The sequence below is a fragment of the Colius striatus genome, chromosome 17 (genome assembly GCF_028858725.1).
Source record: "Colius striatus isolate bColStr4 chromosome 17, bColStr4.1.hap1, whole genome shotgun sequence".
Taxonomy (NCBI): Eukaryota; Metazoa; Chordata; class Aves; order Coliiformes; family Coliidae; genus Colius; species Colius striatus.
This window is the reverse complement of record NC_084775.1, coordinates 14,777,884-14,804,508: the sequence shown is the minus strand read 5'-3', so window position 1 is coordinate 14,804,508 and position 26,625 is coordinate 14,777,884. Positions and strand designations below refer to the sequence as shown.

Here is a 26,625-nt window from a genome sequence, read left to right as displayed (position 1 = left end):
GCTAGTCGGCGGCTCGGCCATGTTTTCTGAACCGAGGTGTCTCTGCATGTCTGGTTTCTTTTGAACGATGCGCTCAGGGGCCGAGCCCGCAGCGCTCCCGCTCCACGGCGGCCCCGGGGAGGGGACACGAGAGGCAGCGCGGCACAGGCGAGGGAACAGCGGCGGGGCCCGGCCTCCCCCAGCCTCTGCCACAGCCAGGCCTCGGCCTGCGGGACGGCGCGGAGAGGAGGCTGCAACCTCGGGCCCTGCGCTGGGCGAGGGGGAACGCTCCCCTGAGGGGCCGGGGCCTACGGGCCGCCCTCCCTCTCGCCTTCCCTCGCCCGCAGCGGCCGCGCCGGGGGTGTCCGCACGGCTGGCACCGGCTCGCGTTTGCCCTTGTGGCTGTCGCGGGCCGGGAGGGGAAGGTGCGGGCCGAGCGTGAGGGTGGGGAGGGGGATGCTGGCCCCGGGGAGAGGGGCCTCACGGGCCCGTCCGTGCCCTCGGCGGGGCCGGCGCTGCGGCGGGAGCTGGCGCCGTCCCGCGCCGCCGCCTCACGTGTCCCCCTCCCCTCCCCGCCTCCGCCCCTTCACCCGCCGCAGCACCGCCGCGGCGCCCTCCGACTTCCCGTAAAGAGTCCGCGGCCGCCGCTCGCCCCGGCGCCGCCGCTTCTCCGTCCCCAGCCCCGCCGCGTCCCCGCCGCCGCCGCCGAGGCGCCCGAGAGGCGGCGGGGCTTCCCGCCGCGGCCCCGCGCCCCGCCGTTCTCCTCCCTCGCCGCCGCGGCCCGGCCTTCCCCCTCCCTTCCCCCCCGCGCTCCGCTCGCGGATCCTTCCGCGCCGCGCTCCGCTCCCTCCGCCCCGCTCGCACTGTTTGGGAGCAACCGGCCGAGCCAGCGGCGCCCCGGCCCCGCCAGAGCAGCGAGGCCCCGCGGACCGGCCCTCGCTCAGCCCCGGCGCGCATCCCCGGCGCTCTCCCCTCTCGTCATGTCCCTCAAGCAAGCGGCGGCGGCGACGCAGGCCGCCGGCAACAACCGCAAGCCCCCCGGCGGCGGCGGCCCCGGCCTCCCGTCAGCCGCGGGCGGCGGGAGGCAGAACATGGGCAGGTGGGTGCATGGCGGCGGGCCCGACCCCGGCCCCGGCCCCGCCGCGGAGAGCCCGGCGCGGCCGCCCCTCCCCCCCGCCCCCCCGCCTCGGCCTCCATGGGCGGCGGCGGCGCGGCCGGGAGGGGGAGCGGGGCCTGCTGCATGGCGGGGGACGCGGCCCGGCCCGGCGCGGGGGGCTCCGCCCGGCGGGGCGGGAGCCGGCATGGCGGCGGGCGGGGCGCACGCAGGCCCGCCGAGGGGCCCGCCGGTTCCGCAGTGCCGCCGGGGCGAGGCCGCCAGGCCAGGCCGCGGTCGGTGTCCTTCAGGCGGCCGCGGACGGCGGAGGGCACGGCGGGACCTCCATTTTTTCGCGGCGGAGCGGCGGGCAAAGCCCCCCGCGGCCTGGCGGGGCCTGCGTGGGGGCGAGGGGCGCCGCTTCCCCCGGGCCAACGTGACCCGCCTGCTGAGGAGGAGGAGGAGGAGGGGGAGGCGGGGGGCGGCGGGGGCGAGGCGCCGTTGCTGGCGGCCGCACGTGCGCGGGGGAACGGCGGCGGGAAGGTGCCGGCCGCGATGGCGGCGGCCGGGGGGCGGCGGGGCTGTCCCCGGCGGGGGAGGGGGCAGCGGGGCTGGCGTTGGGCCGCCTGCGGTGAAGCGCCTTCGCCCCGCCGGGCCGGATTTGTATTGATTTCTATATATATATGTATATAAATTTTGGAAAACAAAAAAAATGGAATTCACAATAAAATTCTCGCGTGACGAGAGGCCGCAGGAGCGCTCCTTGGCCTCGCCAGGGGATGGCGGTTCCAAGCACGGTTTTGCTTTCTCACAGATTCAGGGGATGAGGAGTCGGGGTTTGCAGCAGGCTCGGTTCCCCTGCTTGTATCCCCTCCCTCCTTCCCCACACGCTGCGGAGGCCCTGCTGTCTCCTACTGCCTCTGGAAGATTGATCCTGCTCCCGCTTGGAGAGCCTTAGCTGTACAAATTCACACGGATTTAAGAGAGAGGAAGGAAAAAAAATAACCCCAAACTTTCTAGTGTTGTGATTTTTTTTCCAGTGGTGTGGGGGGTCATAACAAACAATCAAAGCAGGACAGTAACAGTTTTGAAGGTCATAGTCACTCAGAGCAGTTTCATTTCGAGTTTGTATTCATCTTGCTCTTTAACCTGACTTTTGTTCTTACTCAGTTTTGTGCATTGTCCATCAACCAGAATTTATAGTGGTCCAGTTGTTGGACATCACTGAAAATAGGGTTTTACTTTGTTACCAGTCTGTGGAACTGGAAGCAGAAAAGCTTTGGTGGGGTTGAAAAGGGACAAAATAAACTTAAATAATATCAATAATACCTCAGCACTTCATTGCCACGATTTAATAGATTTTACATCTGGCTGTGTAGATTGAAGGTGATGTTTACTGTGCATTGCTAAAGAGTTACAACCCTGCCAGCACACAGTGGCACTGTAGAGGTTAACGTGAAGGGCAGCAAAACCTATGGCTTTTTTTAAATTCAGAGTGATGGGCAGCACTTGTATTTGTAGATGAAGGAATGTGAGCTTCAATTTGTCTCCCAAGTTTTGAGATTAAAGCTGCTAGGGTTACCTTTCTAGTTTTGTAGAATAAATTCCACTCCAGAGCTTTTTAGGGACTCTGATGGGGTTCCAGTGACATTTTCCCTCGGAGATGTTCACACTGTCTTTCTTTTTTTGTTCATTTTTCAAGTTATTTCTGAATGAAGAGTCTGTAAAATCACAGTCCCTGGGTTGATGGGCACCTCCAGAGGCTTCTTACTGTCCTAAAGAAAAGTCTTGTCTTTTGGGGAATCCAAATTCAAAGATGCTGCAAATCTGTTCATGGAAGTGAAAAGCTGAGTGGGTTTTTCTGTTTGGAAAAAGTCAAATTGTTTTTTAGCTCCTGTGCAGCTTGGTTTCCATTTGAAGCATGATATTAGCTAATAGAAACTTACACATCTCCACTTTATGCCAAGCATTCTTCCCAGCAGCTCCTCTCCCTGCAGCACTAGCATTTTCATTCTTATCTTCTTCAAATGCAAAAGAATGTTAGTTTTCATGACTAAATTGCTCTTAAAGGCTTAGGTTTGGGTAGAGAGCTCATTGATAGTTAACTGTCCTGAACCTAATTTTCTGCTCTGTGTTTATTACTGTGAGACTTAATTGAGCTCAGCACCAGGGCCTTCTCCAGCTGTTAGTGGAGGGTCAGCTTTTCTCGCCACATTTGTTTCCACTATTTCATAATGATGGATGTATCTATTCCATATTGGAAAGGGTAACATCTTCTGTGAAGAAAGGAGATATTCCAGAGGTTTTTTTTTTCATGGTATTATGAATTTCTTTAAGGGGGGAATCACAAATGGAAGTATCTTTAAAGGTATGCAAGAAAAACAACCAAGGATTCATACCTTCTTTGATAAAGACTCCAGTGAAATGCTGTGTGCAGTGGAGCAGATGGGAAATGGGGCTGCAAGGGGGAATGCCAGTGGCAGCTTGAACTGCAATTGAGGAGAACATCATACACTACTCCCTGTGCTAATCAAAACATTCTCTAAGGTCTCCTTTTTGTGCTTTAGTTCAGTTCTGCCCATATACAAGCACAGGAGGGTTAGCTGTCCCGTGATTGGAAGTTGCATCTGTCCCAGCATTCCTTCAAGCACTGCATCCTTTCTGTAATCAATTATCAATCATAGAATCACAGCATGGTGGGGGTTGGAAGAGACCTTTAGAGATCATCCAGTCCAACCCCCCTGCCAAAGCAGGTCCCACATAGATCAGGTCACACAGGAACACGTGCAGGCGGGTTTTGAAGCCCTCCAGAGAAGGAGCCTCCACACCCTCCCTGGGCAGCCTGGGCCAGGGCTCCCTCCCCTCAACAGTGAAATAGTTTGTCCTTAAGTTTGAATGGAACTTTTTGTGTTCCACCTTCTTTCCATCACCCCTTATCCTGTCACTGGATACAACAGAATAAAGTGCCCCAACCTCCTGACACCCACCATTTAGATATTTGTTAATGAGGTGCCTCTCCTGCAGTCTCCTCTTCAGCCCCAGGTTTTGGAAGGTTATGTGTCAAGGTACAGCTGTGGCAGAAGGTCTTTTTCCTTTTTATTTGGTAGCTTCCAAGCTACTGTCTTTTATAAATGGGTTTTCCCATTTATAAAGTTGCAACTGAAATGATCCCACGTTGTGTAGCTTGCTTTTGAGACTTAATGCTTCTTGCCTGCTCTTATTTACCTTTTTTTATTAGCCTAAGTAAAAGCTTAAGTAAAGGGCAGAAGAGAGGTGTCCATTGAGCTCAGGCAGAAGTCATGGGGAATGTTTAGTGCTGAGGCTCTCTGATACAATGGAAGTGGCTGTTCAGAGGTTTGATGCCACGTGTCATTCTCAATTTTTCTAGTTTGTTCCAACATCTTTGTGTGTGTTGGTTTTAATGCAACTGTGCTGAACTGCTGAGCAAAATGGATGGATAACCCGCAGGTCTCCTTCCTTATTGCTCTTAATGCACTTCAGTATGATATTATATATCCACTTCTGATGAAGTTTTAATTCAACAGCTGAATCATAGCAGTGTATATAAAGAAGGCTCTTCAGTGATTAAGCCCATCAACAGGTTACAGATGTGGACTGGGTCAGACTTGAATCAGGGTACTTCCATATTCAGATGTTACAGAAGTTGTCATCTTGTAGGAAGACAGGAGTTGACATTATTAATGTCAGTATTGGGAAAAACCGCAGAAAACAATGGCACAGGACTGCTTGGATAGTCCTAATTTGACAGCTTCAATTCATTTGACTTACACAGACAAATAGTGCACTTAGATAAAACCTTGTTCTTCTGATTTCTCTCTTAGAAGAAAGCTTTACCAGCTCTCTGCACTTGTGATGAAAGTTCTTTGGAGTATCCTGTACATTTGTTTTCAAAGCTATAGTAATGTCAGCCAGTGCTCCAGAAACATCCAGTCACTGCTAAATTCAGCAGTCTTTGTAGTTACAACTTTGCTCTAGACCTTAATTGCAGTGTGCTTACATTTGATTCTTAGTCTCAAAGTGAAGATGCTGCTGGAGAGAAAACTCCCATTTCTTTCCCATCCTGGCAAGACTTGTGTCCCTTGTGTTGGTTTTCAATTAACTGCAAAAACACAAATGCGTGACCTTGTTTTGCTTATACAAACGCTCTACTTGGCATGTAAACATTAGGGTGGGAGGTGAGGGATGCTGAGGAACAGGATGGTAAATGCTCATGAAAATAGAAAATGTGTGCAAATTGCTGCTGTGGAAAAATGTTTGTTGTGCAGTGTTTGAGACTAAGCCCTTGTGGAGACTTTCACTCTTCAGGTGTCGCTGCTGGCCTGCACTGAGTTGGCTACTGAGTTTAATTGCTTGGTCGTTACTCTGGTGCAGCTCAAGCGAAAGGTTTACCAGTTGGATTTGCCAAGCTGCTCTCCCTTCTCAGACTCACCTTTAAGCACATTTCTGCAATAGAAAATGTCGTGGGTTTTTTTATTTACCATTATGTAGCAGTGCTTAATTGCTACTGACCTTTTCGGTTTCCCCCACCTCCATTTCTTAGTGTTACTCTCCTGTTTTAAATTGTGGTAAATCTCTGGCAGAGACATCTGCTTTTTGTAAAGATCTTAGGGGGTTTTTTTTCCATATAATGCATCAAAGGTGTATCAAGGAGTAGTTTGAACCTAAGTCTTCACCTGTTGGAAGATAAACCTCAAGTTGCTGGCCTTGAAGATATACATAGTTTGATTGAATTGGTGAATATCTTCTTTCATCTTGGTATCCCTGCTTGTGGCAGGGGAGATGGAACTAGATCATCTTTAAGGTTCCTTCCAGCCCAGACCATTCTGTGATCTTGATGAACATCTTTCCCTTTTTTTTCTGATGATTTGTGTGTACCAGTTGTAGCTGGAAAACAAGAGTTCAGGTGTGTAAAGACATCTAGAGCATCTAATCCTGCAATTAGCTTAACTCTTGGCCTGATGTAGAGGTTGGGACCTCTTGCCAATGTGGGTGCTCACAGTCAGATTGTTTCTTAAAGAAATGTGGGTAGGAACAGTAATTTTGGAAATGTGGTAAGAGATGGACCATCTGGTAGGCAACAGGGACAAGATGGAACAGAAGAGGTTCCAAAGAAACACAAGGAAAAACTTCCTCCCTGTTGAGGTGAGGGAGCACTGGAAGGAGCTGCCCAGATGGGCTGTGGAGTCTCCTCCTCGAGACATTCCAACCCAGCTGGATGAGTTCCTGTGTGCCCTGCGCTAGGTGGTCCTGGTCTGGCAGGGGGGTTGCACTGGATGAGCTTTTGAGGTCCCTTCCAGCCCTTAAGATTCTGTGATACTTAAAGGGAATGCTCCAAACTGTCTTGACCAGTCTAGCAACCCAGCTATTGAAGTTCTAAGAATACTTGTCACTGGAAACAGGAGTGGTTTCTGTTTCAACGATACCACATTCTTTCCCTTTTGGCCATTTCTATAGCTAATGTAGGAAGGAATATCTCCTAAAGTCTTTGAGAGCAACAGAGGGAACTGGTGAAGTTGTTGGGTGTTGGCCACGTTCTTGGGTTGTTGACACTTGCTGGTAATAAAAGGAAGAATCAAGACTGGACGGGATCTCTCACTTATTTGGATGTTTCACATCTAGTGAGATGACTTTCATAAAGAAAAGGATCATATATCTGAATATTATGCAAAAGTTGTGTTCCAGGGTCACGAGGGCTCACCTCAGCATTGTGCTCTAGGTAGCCATTTGAAAACCAGCAGACTCAGAAAGCAGTGAGACTCGCTTCTCTCCAGAGCAAGCTGGGAGTTGTGAAGCTACCTTATTGAAAGTTAAGGGTGATAGGTGATTAAATAAAGACTATTTGCCTTTTTCCCCCCCCCCCCGTGAGATTAGTATCTGCAAGTATTCTGAAAATGTCAGCTAGGCATCCGAGATGTGCAGTTATTGCCAATCAGCAAATGTCATCAGCGTGCGTGATGCTGTGTGAGCCTACGTTTCTGGTTCAGGAGCTTGTTTTCTTAAATGAGTCAGGTGATAGTTCAGTGGGGTTTGTTTTTTAATTTCTTCCTCATTAAGGCCTTTGATGGGTCTCTGATGAACTTGCTTATTTCTGCAGAATTTGTTGGAGGGATATTTACATTCACTGGGAGAAGCTGCTTTGATTTCTTCACTAATCCAGGAGCACTGTTTATAAGAGTGTTGTTTTGACAGCAAGGTTGTCTTCAACCACAGCATAGTGTTTTTAAAAGCAATTGAATGTAGTTGACTTGGATTTCAGTTCACTTGGATTTAGATTTCAATGTTATTTGGATAATTTGAAATGTAAACATCATTCTTTGAGTCTAAATGGTTTTGCATTTGTAAGGTGAACCTATTTAAAAAACTGATTTAAAATGGTCTAGTGGTAGATAAGGCTGGGACAAAGGCTGGACTTGATGATCTTAAAGGTCTATTCCAGCTGAAGCAATTCTATGACTTCATTTTGCTTCACATTACTGCACTCCCTCCTGAAGTCATTGTAGTACAAATGGAAATCACTAGGAGGAATACGTGAAACTAGGACTTCTTGGGTCAAGAAAGTAACTTTGACATGAGACAGTCCAGTAAGGTTGAAGAGTTGTAGTTCTTTGTGGCTTGCTAGCTGCAGGGATGCTGTTGGGACTGAAATGGCTGAGGTGGAAAGCACAGATTGTTACATCTCAGTTTCCAAAGTCCTGAGTGCTACATGTTGACAGATCTGCATTAAGAGTAGTGTTTTTGAGGGCATGGACAGAGTTAGTTTCCTTTGTTGGGTTGTGATAGTAGTGACAAGCAAGGAGTGTAGGTAAGGTCTTGCTTGCATCTGGGGCTCCTGTGTAGCTTGTGACATGGGGTCAGTTATTTGGGTGGCCCCAGTGCCAATGTACTGAGCCCCCAGTCTTAAAGAAGGGGCCCTGTGCTAAGTAGGGACTGGGCCAGACAGTGAGTTTTGGTTTAGTGTGCCAGTAAGTTTGGGAATTTGCTTTAGTTGCAGCAATCTGCTTAAGAGAGAATATGTTTTGATTTTTATAATGGCATGGGCTTAGTATTTTCTTCATTTTGTCCTTTAATTTATTGTAGGTGACCCTCTTTCCTACTAACCAGTGTTACCTGCTTGTAGGTCAGTAGTTTGGAGGATGGAGGCCCTGTAGTTGTCTAGTGCTGCTCTAGAGGAGTGCTGCTCTTCTTTGTTTTCAACACTAAATGGAGACAGAGTTTTGAATTCTTATTTGTAAAGAAATTAACCAGTTTTGGCAGTTCTTCTAATGGTATCCCATGTGTGTGTTTCATTTCAGAGGTCGCAGCAGTGGTAAAGGACCGCCTCAGCCTACGGTAAGTTACGGGCTTTGTACCACTTCCTAGATAGAGGGAAACAACTGCAGTGTGAGAATAGCAGATACTGGAATGTTCTCTCATTTTTTTCCTTTGGATACCTTGGTGAATATTTTACTGAGCTTTTCTAAAGATGTAGCATCTTGCATTCGTTTAAGTCTTCTGGGAGGATGAAAGGGGGAAGGCTTCCTTAAACTTTTGACCACACTAATACAAATCTTCTGCATTTTCTTGCAATTATGGTTGTAGATATGGATAACATTTAACTTAAGGCAATGCATTTGAATTAGTTCCCCTCTGAAGACTCTTGACATTGACTTCTCCCTTAAGCAGATGACAGTAAGAGAGCATTTAGTGAAACTAACAACTTTGTTTAGCTTTACTGTAAACTAACTAACCCAGTATTAGCAGTAACTGGAATATGTAGCTGTAGTTATTGTTGAAGCTATATATTGTTCAAGTGTAGATGTTGTTTGACTTGTAGAACGTAATTTTACCAAAGCTAATGATGTGTATCTCAATTTAAAGAGTGGATCTTTGAACAGCACTAATGAAATATTTACTAATTTGTAAATCAGGATAACTGATTTTGGGGAATGGGGCAGAGCAGGAAGGTTTCAAAGGACTACAGTTTACATAAATGTTTATTGAAGATATCAAGACTCCTCAGTAAAAATAAAGAAGCTTTGAGGAAGAGTGGTGAAAAAGATCATATATAAAATATCATGAAAGTGTTAGTCTTTGTCTTCTGTACTGGCTGTTGAGTGTAGGATTGTCCTTAAACGTTTCTTTTCAGACCAGGAAGGTGACTAACATGCAGAAATAAGTGGATTAAGTAGCTGACAGCATAAAAGATATGTTATCAGTGAAAAAGCTCAAAATATGATGAAGTCCAGCATCTCTTTTTTTCACAAGCATGAAATTGACAGGGAGATGCCAGATGCAGCAACAAAGCCCAGATGACCTTGCCACTTCATGTGTGCTTTTGCAAGGATGTCATCTGGCAACCTGGGTGATGCTTGGCGAGCTCTCCTAGTGCAGGTTCTCAGATTCTGGCACAGCAGTGAGGTACTTCTGGCTGATTTTATTATGAGTTTTGTAGCTCTTTGTTGCACCACAATTTGATGACTTCAGCTTCTGTTAATACTTGTAATCAGGTCTGTGAGATGAAAAGATGTGGTTCAGCAGACCCTGAAAGCACCTTTTTACTTCCATAGCAGTTGAAGTACCTTGTCCTGTTGATGGTTCTTAAGCCAGAGAGAGATGATAGCAGGGCTTTTTCAGTTAGGAGCCTGTACATACAAGCATCACCCAATCAGCAAGAGAATTTCCTTATTGAGTGGCACGAGGAGCACTCTATAATGTTTATCTTGTTTGGAAGGATGTTCAGATCTTTAATGATGAGGGAAGGAATAAGGGTCCTCTGGGAATCTCATGTGACTTGAGATTTACATATATTGACTGAGTAAGGTTTTGGACCAATGTTTCTAGGAACTAGCGTGTACTGATGAAAGCCTGCATTATTTTTGGCATATTTTTGAATTATTACAAGTGTTTCTCATATATTCATGACAGTTTTTCTGTTTTTCAGATTTCTTTTGACGGCATCTATGCAAACATGAGAATGGTTCACATACTTACATCTGTTGTTGTAAGTCTTCCTTTCTGGAGGGGGGGTTAAACAGTTTCTATAGTGACATAGAAATGTTAACTAGTTCATTCATTGTAAAATAATTGAGTGAATATTAAACCTTTATTGTAATTCTTTGAATTGTTACAGCTCTTGTGTATTTTGGGCTTGGAAAGGTTCAAATACAGTTTGAGAAGATGTAGCAAATTTCTTAGGTGCTCTGGTGATGTTTTGGATTTTCCTGCCTTTAGAGAGGTTATGGATAAATGAAATGGGTCTGTGTGCAGGGGATGAAGGCCTTTCTCCTCAGATATTCATGGAAGTCTTAACATGCTAAAATTAACTAAGGTGGACTGTCCCACATCTGCTAGAGACCAGGATAAGCCTTCATCCTTATTCATACCCACACAAATGCAGAGGTCTTGGTTTCACACAAAAACTTGTGTGCATAACTGCTCAAGAGCCTTCAACTACCAAATGCATTTCTGTGGTGGGTATCTTTAAATCCCTTCAGAGCAAATGTTGGTACAAACTCAGCTTTTTGCATCTGTAGGACACAGAGGATATTGATAAATGGGCAAGTGTTGAATGAGTAGATCTGACTAAAAACTGAGCTGTGTTTTCACACGTACTTATGTAAGAAATACATCTACAGGCTGGTAGAAAGCTGCATTTTCATTTTTCTTGTGTTCTAGGGATCCAAATGTGAAGTACAGGTGAAAAATGGTGGTATATATGAAGGAGTTTTTAAAACCTACAGTCCTAAGGTAATTATTTTTTATTTTGTCTCTTCCCTGTTTTGAAAAGTCCAATAATAATCAGTGTTTGATTACAATTGGAATAGTTGTTCCAAATTAGACTCTTCATGTCTGTTTCATTTTTTTGGAAACCATTGTAAGTGTCTGGTTTTAGCAAGTACATGAAGTTATTGAGTAACTCACATTGTGCATTAAGCCAGTGTATTCTTTTTATGTCTCTAACAGTGTGATTTAGTGCTTGATGCTGCTCATCGGAAAACTGCAGAATCCAGTTTGGGGCCAAAACGTGAAGATATACTAGAGAGTATCTTGTTCAAGTCTTCAGATTTTGTTATGGTGCATTTTAAGGATATGGATACCAATTATGCGAGAAGAGGTATATCTGATTTTCAAGTTGTCTGTGTCTTAAGATCATAAGATTTTCAAAATAGATGCTTTAGGATCCATAAAACCAAAGTTCACATTTAGACTCTTAATGAGGGTGGAACATCCAAATATCCCCCCCAGAGTCAATGGAGAGATTTGGATGCTGAGCACCTGCTGAAATCAGTAACTTACCAAGATGCTTTAAATGGGTTGCAGAACCTGTGTGAGGGCACTCTCTGGAAAGCAAATCCCTGGTGGTGGTGCAAAATATTTTACAGATCTTGTGGGAGGTTGGTGGGTTTTGTTGTAAATGTCTTTCTAAATCAGTCTGGTAGATCTTACATGAGAATCCATGAATACACAAATTCTTTCTAAAAATATTTCTGTTCAGAGTTGATTTATATATAAAGCCCATATTTAATTGAGTAGCTTCTGTCTCTAAACATGCATTCATAGAAGTATTCTTAAAATACTGTTGAAAATGGAGATGAAAATTCTTCAGGAAAATCCACTGTTTGGGGGTTTAGTTTCTACTTTACTACTTGAAGGTTCTCCAAAATACAGAAGAACTTAGTGAGGTGGTAGGCAAGTGGTCTTAACATTTCAAAGTCATGGCTTGGAACTGTCAGAATTAAGCAATTCTACAGCCAGGCAAGGGGTTTTCATACTTTTAATGACTCCCCTCCAAGACCCTAATTATTTTTGTGGAATCTAAGAGGCTCCTAAGTCAGCCAGCTCTAGTTCTTTGCAGGTTTATTTGGGAGGGGCAAATCTCAAGTGGTTTTATGCTTATGTTCCTGATTTGCAGGGCTAAGGAATAAAAGCAAATATGTAGCTTTCTGTGCCATGGGGTGGAATGGTGTACATTTTCAGGTTGATCAGCAACTGTCACTGGGAGCTCAGTGGTTATTGTAAAGCACTTGCTTTATTCCCATGTAGCAGTGACTTAGAGACGTGTAGGGGCTGGTGGACATTTAATGAGATATTTCTCTTTTCACCTTGTGTTTGTATGTGCATATGTTCTTGCCTGATTGAAAGATGAAGAATGTGAGGTTTGTTGTTTCAAGGAATTTGCTTTTCCCAGAAGAAGATGCATAATGTCAGAGTAAATGTAGCATTTAAATGCAGATAAGTTCCAGGTTCTGGATGGGACTTGGAATTTAAATTACACAAGAGCTGTTTTATAATGAGTCTGCTGTGAACATCACTTTAATGTAAATGCAAACTGGGCTCTCCATTACCCAATCTTCATAGATTTTGAGCAGACAGAATGAAGAATATACTACTACATCTAGGAATAATTACTCAGTGGAAGTTTTCTAGAAGAAGATGACTGCTTGAGGTTGAGCAGTCACTTGGTTTGCTTTATGAGGTGGAATGTCTTTCAATGTAAGTCTCTTAAGTAGCTGGAGAGGAGAGATGAAATAAATCTGTAGAGACTTGGAGTAAGGTAAACTGAAAGGCTGGAAAACTCAGTAATTCATACTGGGTAAATGAATGTGCTTTCCATTTTGCCTCAAAAAATGTGTTATCTTGACACTTAAAAGATGGAGTTAGTGTCTGCTCACACTTGCAAATGGGAGCAATGAAGGGCATTCTGCAAGGATTCAACAGAATGGAAGCATATGAACATTCATGCAGGAACTGCTGGCCTTTTGTTCTTAAAAATAAACCCAAAGCTTCAGAGTACTGAGTCAGATAAACCTGAATGATTCACAGTAAAAACTGAGTCTGAACTCCTAGGTGAGGAGATGGTGCTCCTTGCAGTGTTTGCAGTGGGACTGGTTAATGTCTGGTGCCCAGGGAACTTTAACAATGTTGCACTTAAATACTTTTAATTTGCCCAGTCCTCAATGGTTTCTGGCTTTCACAGGCAAGTCAGTAGACAGTTTGGACATGTTTTGTTGGAAAGGCATCTTACTCTCCCTACCTTAAAAGAGTAGTCAAACAAAAGGGCACTTCACAAGCATTCTGTTGCCATTAGAGAGGCTTACCTGGAGCAGGGTTTGTGTGGGTCTGTGGTCTCTCCTACCCCTTAGGAGGAGACTTTTGAGGAGGCCTTGAATTAATATCTGCAAAAGAAATTGTCTTGGAAATTTTAGTGCATCCTGGTTTCCTGTGAGTATCTGGAGCTCTGTGGGTTCTAATTCTGGTGTTTGCTTCTCTGCTGAGTTGGAGGAGTGTGGACAAATGGTGCTCCTGAGGTCTCGATCTTCTCACTTATCCTCAGACTTGAGTAGCAGAGATGTTAGCTGCATTGTCTGGCTATTTGACCAAGTCAGGCAGAAGAGACTGGAAGAGTACTGAAGAAGAGCAGCAGGTGGGGAGAAAGGGAATGGTGTGGATTCTTCTCTTAGAAGAATGGCAAATACAACTGCTTCTGAAGGAGCCATCTGAAATAGTCTGCCAGGCACCCTTGCTATCATACTCGTGCAGCTTTGGAGCAGGGAGCTGATAATTCAACCTGCAGCTACATCAGCAGCACAAGTGCAGGAGAGGTAACAACAGTATAGACTTGTGGTGGATGAAACCACCCCGTTTGCAAGTCTTAGATTTGCTTGTGCCAAGCATGACACTGCACCTTTAGACACACCAGTGGAGAAAGTGTCATGCCTGCCCAGATTGTAGGAATTGGAAAGGTCGTGACAAAAAGTCAGATGAGATGACAGTTTATGGCTAAAAGAAAAAAATCTGTCCTTATCCTAGGCCTTTATTTGCAGTTCTTTCAGTTTTCATAGACCTTTGTGCTCATGTGTATTCCTGTTTGGCTTCAGAAGGAATGGAAAGGAGTCAACTGAGGGTCTCTTGCTGTGTAATTAGGGCTTTCTGCAGTACAGGCAGGCTGATGAGGGAAACATGCATTGTAAAACTCAGGTGAAATTGTATTCTGTCCATTATCTCTTTCAGACTATTTTAAAGAGGTTCAGGCACTGTCTTCTGCGGGTAAGGGTGGAAATCCACTGTGCAAGTTGAAATCCTTGTCTGTGTGTACTTAGCACACAGCTTCCTCCTGCTTCACCTTCTGAGGCAAAGGCAAAGTGCTTGGATCCCATTGCTACATTACTTGGGCTGCGTGATTGAAATAGGAGAGTGTGGTTCTCCTGTGTTCTACAGTACAAACCCCGAGCAGTGTTTCCTGAAGTCCTAAACACTGATCAGTTGACAGTGCTGGTTTGCATATGACATGGATTTGAATAAGGCTTCAGAGCTGCCTTCTTGGCTTCTCCTTAAAGACGAGACAATTCGACATCAAAACTACTGCTAAAGTAAAAGACTTCTACAATGTTTTTATTGTTTTTTTGGCTCTGTTACTGCACTCTGAGAAAAAATATTACAAATCCCATGAAAAAAAAGGCAGGAGATAATTGACTAGTTAAGTTTTTCCTTGAATTAGCACTGCAAGTGGCGTAGTTCCAGAGAAAGCGTTACAAGGCGAATGGCAGTAGGCATATCACGAACAAAGGAAGGAGATGTTGGCTGTGCAAAGCTGGTGGTAACTGGTTTAAATGTTTCAAACCAGTAGTTAAGTAGTGAAAAAAACAAATGAGAGTTTACTGTTGACACCTTTAAGATCAAACTTCAGTTTCCTTTGAGCCATGCTAAGCTTGATCAAAGCTTGCTGTGTGCAGCATGAACACTGTTGGCACATAGTGCCCGTTGGTTTAAAAGCATTTGAACAGCAGAGTTGCACTTAATTGCAGATTTGTGCTCTTCACCATTAGTAGCTCAGAATATGTGTGTGAAAACAAGGGTGTTAAACACTGAAATTAATTAAACCTGAACTCTTAATTGCTCTATTCTGGCAATTTTTTCTTTAACTCACTTAATAGCACATACTTAAAGAATTTGCCTAAGCTGAGCTTTTCTCAGGATGTTTAGATTTAATTTGCCTTTACTTAATATGAATTTTTGTTGCATAGAATTGTCCTTGGGATTTTTTTTTCCCAGTTAAAAGGCTTTTAGAACAAGAAGCAAGGTCTTTGATAGCAAGCTTCTTTGCTTAGATGTCACATTAAGCAGGTACAGTGAGAGTAGGGACTAATTGAGTGTTACAGCTCAAGCTCTTTGTTTGACTGGTTTTCATTTGATCTTTAACTTGGGTTTTACCATGTAGAAGAGGAATTGAGTAAAAATTTGTCCATGTCAAGCTGTCATGTGAATTGCTCATTCAAACAGCTTGGAGATGTGAGGCACCAGATAAGGAGGAGGCTGAGCCTGAGCGGTCGGTGTCTTGCCTGTTATTACCCTGCCAGTCGGCACTTGTAGCAGCAGTTCCTTTTAGCTTCTACTTTGCTAATAATCTTAAGAGCAGTATTTTTGCTTTGGCAACAATTATTTGTGGAATCTTTTCTTTAACATACATTCTCAGTTTTGTTGCTCATTAATTTTGGTAGTGTCTGGTTTGACTTGCCACATTTTTAATCTTGGTGTCCCGTGGGTCCGCCTGGCTGTTTGTTCCAGAAAAATAATGATCTGTGCCTTGAGGTACCGTTCTGCTACATTGAAACTGTGCCTGGATGCTCATGAGACCATATTGTCTGGTTAGAAGTCTGCCTTTGTAGCTTGAATTTCTCCTAACTCTGGATTTTCTTTGAGTTGCTGATGTTAAACCGATGTTGCAGCCTCACTTGTGGCTTTCATTCTAAACCGAGGGAGAAATGAAGAGCAGTGAGGCTTCCTGTGCCCCATGGTATACTGAATTCTATTGGGAAACTTAGCATTGATTGTACACATCTTACTCAGATCTGTAGCATTTGCTTTATAGTGGAGTTTTTGTTTTGACTTGGGTTTTTTCCCCCAGATCATCTGTATCATTATGATTTTTAACAGCACTCTGCTGAATGTTTATGTGGCTTTTTAAATAAGAAAATTAGTGGGTTGAGTAAATGAGTCTTGTTAAGTTAGTGTTTTATGCACAGTATCCAAAATGGCACAGTTGCATATGGAGTTTGAAGTAATTTAATAGAATTTAATGAAACCCCCTTCTGAAATACAGCAGATTACCTCCATCAGGTGCAGTTATAAGTTCTCTTAACTCACATGTATTTAATCTCACTGAAGAAGAGTTCCCTCTATGCCCAGTGAATTAACATGGAAGCAAATTGCACTGTTTCCTAAGTGACATAAGCAGCCTCCAACTTGCATTTGGTGTAAAACATCCAATCTGAGAGGATCAAACATTGAATAAATAATGTTGGGAACAGAAGCAGCAGCCCTGGTCTGTCAGGGTTATGGCAGTGTTAACTATGGGGTATTCATATTCATTTTGCCTCCCTGATAAATATGCTTTTGGTTACTCCTTCCTTGTTTGTGGATTGAGGTAGCACTGTGTTACTATGTAGTTTCAGATGACATTGAAGGATATCTTCTGTTGTAGGTCCATCTCAGAAATCTGTAGGGTACATGGAGCAAAACTGGGGAAAATCATGGGGCTGTTACTAGGTGGGAACATTACTGAGGTTTTAATATGGAAATGGTCTTTGCAAGGTGGGAGATGTGTGAGCAGCTTGATGATGTCTGTGAGAGGGACTGGAGGAGTTTTAACTTTGCCTGAATTCAGCCATGTAATGTGAAAAAAAAATCCACCTGTACTGATATCTGATGTCTTCCAATTTTTTCTCTCTCCATATCTGTTGTAGTTCCTTCAGAAACAGGTAACTTTTTTGGCAGTCACTCTATGTCTCTGCATCTTGCCTTTCATAATGCTTTTGTTACCATAATGTATAACGGAAACTTACTCTCTTTGCTCGCACATTGATGGCACTATGGAACATGCATGTGGAAATCACAGAACCATTTAGAGTCTCTTGCAGTTAGTTGGTGACTTCTCACCCTCGATTTTGACCCATCCTGAACAGTTGCAATTGTGGTGATTGACGTTTTGCATCAGCACATAGGCAGTACAGCGATACGATGGCTCTGTTTCTGAACAGTTCACAAGTAATCCCAGAACCTGCCTGCTAAAGGCACTGCACTGAGTGACTGGGCTAAAATCCAACCTCACTTTGGGTGTTAACCTCAGATTGGTGAACTGTGACATCTCACAGGGTGATTGATGCAGCCTCTTGTAATTTCACACGAGCCCTAACAGCGATGTGCCTCCTGAGGTGCCTTCCTTTCATTTGGCTTTCTTCTCTGATTTTACTGATTCTTTTGTATTTGAAGCGAGTGTTTAGCTAATAAACCTCTCTTATTTTTTCATACATCTATGACATGTTGTTTCATAGAAGCTTATTAACAATGCCTAATTGCTTACCCATAGTTCCTTTGGCCTTTGTGTGTGAGTAGAACGAGCATTTTGTGAGATAGTGCTGAATATTATTAGACCGACTAAGCACAATCAACTTTTTATGACATCACACCAATATATGTGCAGAATTTCACTGTCAAATTGGGTAAAATGGGAACAATAAGCTGTGTTAGCAGTCTCTCTTTAAAAAAACCTTCAGGAATTGTTTAAAAACTGTAACATCAGTGGCCAGCTTCATATATTGTGAATTCTCTTCGTGATGGCTTTAAAGTTTGTTTTTATTAGTAAGATTTCACGTCTTGCCAAAAGTTAATTTAAGCCACATTCTTCCATATCTGGCACTGCCTGGTGGTTTGATCTCATCTTTTTTTAAAGGTCTGAAATGTTTGCTCCTTATTTTATCAGTAGAAAGATAATAGGAAACTCTAGACTGAAGGCTTGTTGATTTTAGGCTTTTTAATTCATTTATAAACTTATAATAAGCTGATTTTATAATTTAAAGTTCCTTCTGTTGAAGTATGGCAGCTCTGAGATGTAGTTGCTTACAAATATAAAAGCTTGGCTTCCTTGATGAATGGCTTTGTACATTTTTTTTAACATTTTAGTATTCTGGTATTGTTCCTTCTTAAGTCTGGCCTGAATGAAACATCAACAAGTGAAAATCAAAGCTCGTGATTGTTGGGTTTTGATCTACGTATTCATAATTCTTTATAAAGCAGCAGACCTTTACTGCTTATTCATTTTCATATATTGCTGAGAACAAGAGGTTGAGTTTCTGAATCTGGCTGTGTGATTTGGGTAAGCTGCTGCTTGAAAAAGCTCCTGCAGGAAAGAAGACATCTCTGTTCACGTCGCGGTGAACGAGCGCACCAAGCTAATGGATAATTAAGTTGCTCTGCAAAGGGAGTAGAAGTGTGTGCATGCATGCTGGTGTGTTGAGGAGCTGTGGAAAGAAAAGAAACTCAGATGTTTGAAGGGAAACTTGTGTTTTGCCCATTTAGGGAATGGAATTGGGTTGCATTCATGGGGGTTTGTTATATTTGCATAATTTGTTAGTGTGCAGTTGTGTGGGCTTTTTGAAAAGCAGATTAAACAAGGCTTGGGGTTTCTTAGAGGAAAGGGGATCTTCAGGTGGTCTTTAGGGGGTGTGGGGGTCTGGGGTTTAATTTTTTTTGTGGTTTTTGTTTCAAAAACATACATTTAGTTTGTGTAAAATACTTTGAAACAACTGAAAGTCGTTGCTAATAGGATAGATTAGAAATTAGTCTGTGCTTTCATGATTATTCATCAGTATGAAGCAGACACCTCCCTGATGCAGTCCTATTTAATACAGCAACTACAAGAGAATGTTAGAGATGTTTAACGTGCCTGTGATTCAGCTGTATTTGGTTGTTCCTCAGGTAAACTAGTGTGTATGTCTTCCTGTACTTAACCAAACTGATTTCACCCCCATCCCTCCCCACTCCCTTGTAGATGCTTTTACTGATTCAGCCATCAGTGCTAAAGTAAATGGTGAACACAAGGAAAAGGATCTTGAACCATGGGATGGAGGAGAGACCACCACTTCTGAGGAGCTGGAGGCATTAGAGACAGATGTTGTAAGTAATGGTTTTTCTATCATCTATGCCAGTCTGTAGCAAACAAGCTATTTCTTGCAACAGTTCCTTGATTTTAATCTAGTGATGAACTTTTGATTAGAATTGCTGGCATGCACTGTATGGGTGTATGTTGAGTCTTTGCTAGCAGCTGCCACAGTACTTTTTAACAATTTGAATAAGAATAGTTGGATTTCAGATGCCACTTTCAGCAAATATTGACAAATGGCAGCTGCTGCCGTAAGGGATGTGTTTGACTCAGGGACTGGCTGAAAGAGGAGCTTGCATCAAGGACTCCAAATTCAGCAATGCACCCAAGTGATTTATGTTTAATCAGAGCATTCCTGTCTGACTGTTGTTTGGAAATGATGGTGAAATTGTGCTTAGCTAACTGTCTCTGAGCTAAGATGAAGGAAGTTGATGGAAGTCTGACCCATGACTTAATAAGCACAGATACAATCTCAGTGGATTATGAATCGTTAGATGAAGGGTATGGTCTCAAATGACCTTTCTTTATATATCATAGCAGTCAGCTTTTACTCAACTATGTATTCCATTTAGTAAGGTATTCAGCCTGCAATACGCTAAAGAAAGAAGATGATACTACTGATTAGAGGAGAATCTACTCATGTTGCTGTGGAGCATATTAACTTTGTCTGGGTAGAACAGTTATCCTGTCAATTTCAGTGTACCTATTGTACAGCTGAGATTTATTAAGAGTACTTAATCCTGTCAGGGCTTTTATAAAACATTCAAAACATTTATGGTTGTGCTGGAGTGCTGTAACAGCAATTTCACTGAAGTGGGGAAGTTGTGCAGATCAACAGGCATCTTCTGCCTGTGCTGTCTTGTTCCAAAGGCCTCTCTAATGCAGTTTCAGCACTTGCCACAGCAAGGGACCCTTCTAACTTTCAGAAGTGACAGTTTGCACAAATAGGCTTAGTACTTCAATAAACCAAACCCGTGTAAGAACAACATAACTACACACACCAAGCCAGTAAATGGCTTTTGAAGGTAAAAATCTGTGCACCTGATGAAGAAAGTTCCCCGAAACAAACTGTGGCTGTAGTAAGTTTGTTACCTGGAGTGTAAATCCTTAAGCCCAAAAAGGGCAAATGGTTTAATTTCTGCGATCAGCCCTTCATTGTAAGGGTTTGAAGTGTTTCCAGTGTCATTTTGAAAAACAAGCATCATTTTCTTCTAGTCTAATGGATGGGATCCCAATGACATGTTTCGTTACAATGAAGAAAATTATGGTGTAGTATCAACTTATGACAGCAGTTTATCTTCTTATACGTAAGTTCCAAAATATTTTTTACTAGATTTGTATTTAATGTTCTCCATGGGTTGACAAACTTTATGTTCTGAGGATAGTTTTACGTTCCTTTCTCAAGTTGTGGAATCGATAGACCGAAAATGCAATGAATGAATAGTGCTTTAGAAACCTTGCCAGCTTTCTGGGAAGAGTTGGATGTAGTAATCATTCTATATTCCCTTAAATGGGCACAGTTCATTCCTGTTGCAACGTTTTCTGAATTTAAGCATGCAATAATGCTGATTTCTTGCAAAAAAACCACCCCCATGTTTATGAATAGAGCAGAAAATGCCAAACTGTCTTTACAGGGCTGCTTAAACCTATAGTTTGTGTCTGACCTGGCTGAACAGTTTGACTAAATCCTAATTTATTGAGACAATTGATCTGGTAGGTAGTGGAGAGCTGAAATATTCCTGTTAACTAAGTGGGAGTTGTGTCCTGTGGGTGACTTGTTTAACAGACTTGTCCAAATCTGAAGTTTTACTTACAATATAATAACATGTGCAGAGGAGTAATGTAAAGCCTACTCTGGCCACTTTGGCAGCGTGGACCTGTTCCCAATAGTCTGCAGATATAATGTTCACTGCAGCTGCAGAACAAATCAATCACAGATGTTCAACAGCCATTGTGAAACCTCTTTGTAAGGTTTTCTCACTGTTTTAACCCCCAAAGTGTAAACTTATTTTTGAATGCCAAGGATCTGCAGTGAGTGTTTTGATGTTTTTGTGGGGAATTGGAGCACTTGTCTGCAGCCTTTGGTTCATCAGTTTTATTTTTGCTGTTTTGTTAAAATAGACCTGTAACATGGTGATAATCAAAGTGTCTTAATCGGCTTACGTTTGAATCCTGGGGAAGCTGTTCTTTTGTATACTTCACTGCTCTAAGTACTTTTTGTACTTTTGAACTTTAGTCTTCCATCTTTCTGCCTTTTGGGTATTAATGGAAACAGATTAAAAACATGAAGGTGGCTTTAAATTGCCAGAGACAAATTCCATTGTTTCCTAAGTCAAGCAGCTTGCTTCACCTATCATTCTGCTAACCTGGGAAACTCTTCCTCATTCTCAAGTGTGTGATGAGCAGCAGTGTAGCTAAATGCTTCTACGTGCAACTGAAGGGCTGGGAAGGATTTATTGTTTGATTGCTTTCCCTTCCTAGAGAGAAGCATTAGCAGGTATAGTTTGTCAAACAGCAGAAAGGTACAAGTCTGTGTTGCAGCAAATGCACTGCATGAGTACGGTGCTCAGCCACCATACACGCTTCTCTCATCACCAGGGTTCTGAACAGTGGCATTTTGCCCATCCCCTTCATCTCATCCTTAATGGCCTTTTCGCTGAAGTCATTCTTTTACTTGTTTATGTTGCCATCAGTGCTATTGCATACATCCCTTCACTTTTTTCAATCACTTTCAATAAATGAGGGTGTATTGGGTGTTCTTTCTTGTGTGTATACTTAATACAGACTAAGCCAGACCCATGGCTTCGGGTTTGTATGCATTGTGTTCATGCATATCTTAAACACATGTATCACATATATCATGCATACATACCCTGTTTCACTGTGAGGGTGAGGAAGCACTGGCACAGGCTGCCCAGGGAGGTTGTGGAGTCTCCCTCTCTGGAGATTTTCAAGAGCCACCCGGACACGTTCCTATGTGACCTGATGTAGGTGGGACCTGCCTTGGCAGCAGGTTTGGACTGGATAATCTCTAAAGGTCCCTTCCAACCACTACCATTCTTTTTATTATCTTACTATTATTTGAGCCAAAGCTTTACACTGAAGGGTAAGGCTTTTATTCAATATTCCTGCAGTTACCATTGATCAGGCCAGTAGATGACTGGTCAAAAACGTGTGTGGGGCAAAATCTGTGCTAGCTTGGAGTTTTGCAAAGCCACTTGTTTTCCTGGTCATGCCACCAACACTTGAGTATTCTTGCACGTATTATTTCATACTTGGCTTGTATCTCCACATACATTCTTTGCTCTTCTTTTATATATTGTTTAGACTGTGTGCAGTGGTGATTGTACAATGCCCAACAGAGCATAGTCCAAGCCTCAGCTGTATCCTCTATTTTTGATGTAGCTTGTTCTGAAGTAAGGTTGGATGAAATGACTTTTAGAACATAAAATTAGAGTCAGGATCAAAGCACAAAGTTGTTTTATAACACATGATCCTTTAATGAAAATTAGAACAGGTAAACAGCCAAAAGTATGGGTGGGTAGTTGTCTCTTAGTCTTTCATTGCTTTTAATTCTTAACTTGGTGGCTTTCCTAAAGGAGCTACGTATGCTCTTTGCCCTGGTGTAGATACACAGAGTTACAGGGTTATAAGGTCCTAGGACATAGAATCATAGAATGGTAGGGGTTGGGAGGGACCTTTAGAGATCACCTAGTCCAACGCCCCTACAGAAGCAGGTTCACCTAGATCAGGTTGCACAGGAGTCCTGGGTTTCTGGTATTGCATTCATCTTTCCTGCAGTTATTTGTACCAGGAAGAGCTGAATTTCTGGGGCTGAAATTATCAAAGGCTTAAGCATGTAACTCTAATTTTGGTAGGATTGGGGACTCTGGTGTCTGTTGGGAGCGTGTAAATAGCTAAAGAAATTCAAATTTGGTTTCTTACGGTAGCTTCCTATCTAAACAACAGATTAAGGCTTTTTATTACTAATGTAGTCAACTGTGTTAAAAGTTGGATATTTTGCATAGCTTTAGGGACAGGGGATTTGCTCTGGAAAGCTCTGTGCTCAGCTCTCTAGGCGAGTAAATGACACTGAATTTTCACATCATATCAAACCAGTCCAGGGATATTTACATTCTTACACTAAAAAGATAGCAAGTCTACTGCCTTAAAAGCAAGAGGGGTTTTTTTCCACTCTGACTTGGTTGGGATTAACACTGTGTAATTTTTGTAGCTCCTTGGTGCTTTTGAATGCATTTCAGAGATTCTTTTCCTTTCCATTGTTTTTTTAGGGTGCCATTAGAAAGAGATAATTCAGAAGAGTTTTTAAAACGGGAAGCCAGAGCAACTCAATTAGCAGAGGAAATTGAATCAAGTGCCCAATACAAAGCTCGGGTTGCCTTGGAAAATGATGAAAGAACAGAAGAAGAGAAATATACTGCTGTTCAGAGAAGTGCTAATGAACGAGAAGGACATGGTGTGAACACTAGGTACTGGCATACACTGTGAATAGCATTTTTATTTAAATGGTGGACATGTTTTGGGACAGTAGCAATTTACTTATTGAAACTGTGCTTTTTCAGCAAGCCTGATGAGGTTAGGAGCTTTGTGTAAACAATCATGTGCTGTTTTTGGCACTCATGCTAGCTTGCACACCTCTGCCTGGCCCTGTATTATCTCTGTAGCGAAACAGAGTTCCCCATTTGCTATGTCACCGTGGTGAATTCATAGCGAATCACAGGAAAAGGGCAGTGGTTTTGGTATGTCATGGACAATTTTAGGCATTAGGAATGAATCATTCAGTGTCTGTGGGCTCATAGAAGGTGGACTGTGTAGTCAGTATCAAAAGCCAATTCATGAGGTGAATGTTGGGTCAACATCTGATAGTGTTTAGAGTTTTCCTTTGGCTTGGTTTGAGAAAGAGAGAAAATATCAGCATAGCAGGTATTTTTCACTGTCTTTCTGTTCTGCCTTAACACTGATAGAAATTTGCTGTGTTTCAGAGAAAACAAATACATTCCACCTGGACAGAGGAACAGAGATGTCATGTCCTGGGGAAGTGGAAGACAAAACTCACCAAGAATGGGCCAGTCTGGATCAGGCCCACCAATTTCAAGATCTGGATCCCATACTTCAGAATTCAGCCCTAACTCTGGAGCAGATCAAAGAGTAGTTAATGGAGGCAAGTATCTGAAGTCTTAAATGTATGGAATTGCAGTCAATTACCTAATATTGCAACTGCATGTGATGTGGGCTTAGGAAATGCATCTCAGGTTAGCCCACATGGTTTAACACAGAGGCCATGACTGGGTGTGGGTTAGTGGTAATGGGACACGCATTTGACTGCGCTGAGCGGAGCTTTGTGGAGCAGAAATGTCACTCGTTTTTCTCCTCAAACACCTTTGTTTTGGCTGATGGTGCAGTATGCAGCCTTACAGATGAAAAATTGCTTTATCTACCAGTGCTGCCGAGCTCTGCGGAGGAGTAGCAATGCTGACACCTAGTGAAAGGGAGGTGGTGGCCAAGGAGGCATCACTCTTCCTTTCTGGTGCAGGGAGCAGGTCTGTTTCCCATGAAAAACAATAAAGCAACTCACTGGCTTTAATGATAAACTGAGGGGGGATAAGAAATAAGTCATTGCTGGGAAAGTAAGAGAAGCGTTAGGGGAAAAGGAACCAAAAGCCTTCTCTCCAAATAGCTATTTGAGTATTTTCTGCTATACACAGGGGTAATATTTATAACCAGGCATTGCTAGGCACTGCAGAGCAGGAATTGGTGTTTCATAAACCAAACACCATTTTCTGAGATGGATTTCTGCAGTAGCCTGTCCATGAGGCATTACTTTTATAAGTTAAAAATGCTATTACATGAGATTGCTGTGAGTAAGTGAAAAATGTGTAATACTCAAGTGCCTCTGTCTGGAGAGGAAGTCTGAGAAACAGCTAAAGGTAAGTGAGGCTTCTTTTGTAAATACAGAGTCAGCTGTACAAAGGATGTACAGCTGAGTCTCGCCCAGACAGTGATAACCTTGACATTTGTTCGTAGTATTTGTGGTTTCTGTCATCCCGTTACTCTGCTGAATGAACATCACCTACCAAAAAGATTCAGAATGGCTTGTGAATTCAATTTCTTTTGTTTTGGAAACAAGGAACCCCTATAGCTTAGATTAAAATACTACCTTAATACCTCAGGTAACCGATAGAGACATAAATGTCAGGATTCAGACACTGAACACCGCTGTTTTTTGTAAAGATACAGTTCCTAGAGTTGATATTGAAAGTAGCACTTTGTGTAGCCGGTAGTATATGTGCACCACTGTCTGAGAACCTCCAGTAGCTATTTAAGGACCTTGTCAAGAGTGATGCATACTGTAGAACATATATATGATAGGCTAACAGATCAAACTTTACTGTCTATTCCTTAGTAGTATTTGTAGATCCTAATTAACCCTTTGGGGAGTCTGTGACGTTCAGATGTGGAATTTGACCTGAGGTGGAGGCGATAACCGTGCAGAGGCTGTTTTGTCGGTGGCAGAAATACACTGATCTCTCCCCAAAGGGTTAAACATGAAAAATCATTTTGTCATATTTTACTTTTTTTTTTCTGTTGACCTTTTTCCCCATAATTTTTCTTTAGTTTTTATACTTTCCTTCATATCATTTGTTCTGTCAGGTGTTCCCTGGCCATCGCCTTGCCCATCTCCTTCCTCTCGCCCACCTTCTCGCTACCAGTCAGGTCCCAACTCTCTTCCACCTCGGGCAGCCACCCCTACACGGCCGCCCTCCAGGCCCCCCTCGCGGCCCTCCAGGCCCCCGTCTCACCCCTCTGCTCATGGTTCTCCAGCTCCTGTCTCTACTATGCCTAAACGCATGTCTTCAGAAGGTACAATACCACGATTTGTTCATGTTTTTGTTTGTCTTTGTTTAACTCCTTTGTGAGTTTAATTACAAAGTTGTTTTTCCTCTTCATTACTTAACCTATAATTTGTGTTTAACTTTAGTTTATCAGACTATTTCTATTAACCTTTTTTATTTGAAGAGCTTTACAAAAACAAAATAAAGCTGCGAAATTTCCCACGTTGGTTTGAAATAAACCCAGCTTTGTAAAACGCTGCTCAGTGTCTTAACCAACAGCAACATGCAGGACCTGATAAACTCTAGAAAGCATTTTTAGGAATATAAACCTACATAAAAGAGCCAATATTTACTAACAGTTGTTCCACAAAAAAAAAAAAAAAAAGCAGTTTCAGATTTAACCAAATCACTGAATTTACGTTGTGTAAAAGCTCAATAATCATAGAGATGCTGTATACAGAGAAGTGCACTTTGGAAAGGGATAGGGTAAGCTGCTTTAAAGGTGGATCTGTGGAAGACTTTAGGTCTGTTTGCATTGAGGCTGAACAGTAAGTCAGCTCCTTAGCAGTCAGTAATATGCAGTCAGTAATATGCAGAGAAAGGCTGACCCACGAGTCTTTGGGTAACTGTATGCAGAAGTAGCTGAAGTAAATTTGTTTGTCCTCTGAGGGTACAGTAAGGAACACATTTTAAAGTTGTTACTTGATTGAAGTGCAATTAAAAAGTAGCCTGCACAACATGGTCTAGCAAGCCTGGAAAAA

The 26,625-nt window shown here is 43.0% G+C and overlaps 1 protein-coding gene across 10 annotated transcripts in view; it reads left to right on the top strand.

The window, feature by feature from the left end:
* Positions 1-806: 806 nt before the first annotated feature.
* The window catches only part of ATXN2 (ataxin 2), a 52,745-nt gene continuing 26,926 nt past the window's right edge, over positions 807-26,625 (top strand). For 7 of the 10 annotated variants that reach the window (XM_062009679.1, XM_062009678.1, XM_062009681.1 and 4 more), the window contains exons 1-10: positions 807-1,078; positions 8,386-8,422; positions 10,014-10,073; positions 10,748-10,819; positions 11,036-11,186; positions 18,900-19,024; positions 20,226-20,317; positions 23,303-23,500; positions 24,014-24,192; positions 25,683-25,892. In XM_062009679.1, coding sequence (XP_061865663.1) covers positions 960-1,078; positions 8,386-8,422; positions 10,014-10,073; positions 10,748-10,819; positions 11,036-11,186; positions 18,900-19,024; positions 20,226-20,317; positions 23,303-23,500; positions 24,014-24,192; positions 25,683-25,892 — 1,243 coding nt within the window. In that variant the 5' untranslated portion in view covers positions 807-959. Of the gene's footprint in view, positions 1,079-8,385; positions 8,423-10,013; positions 10,074-10,747; positions 10,820-11,035; positions 11,187-18,899; positions 19,025-20,225; positions 20,318-23,302; positions 23,501-24,013; positions 24,193-25,682; positions 25,893-26,625 lie in introns of those variants that run through there. The other 3 variants (XM_062009683.1, XM_062009682.1, XM_062009685.1) reach the window with 2 other exon arrangements.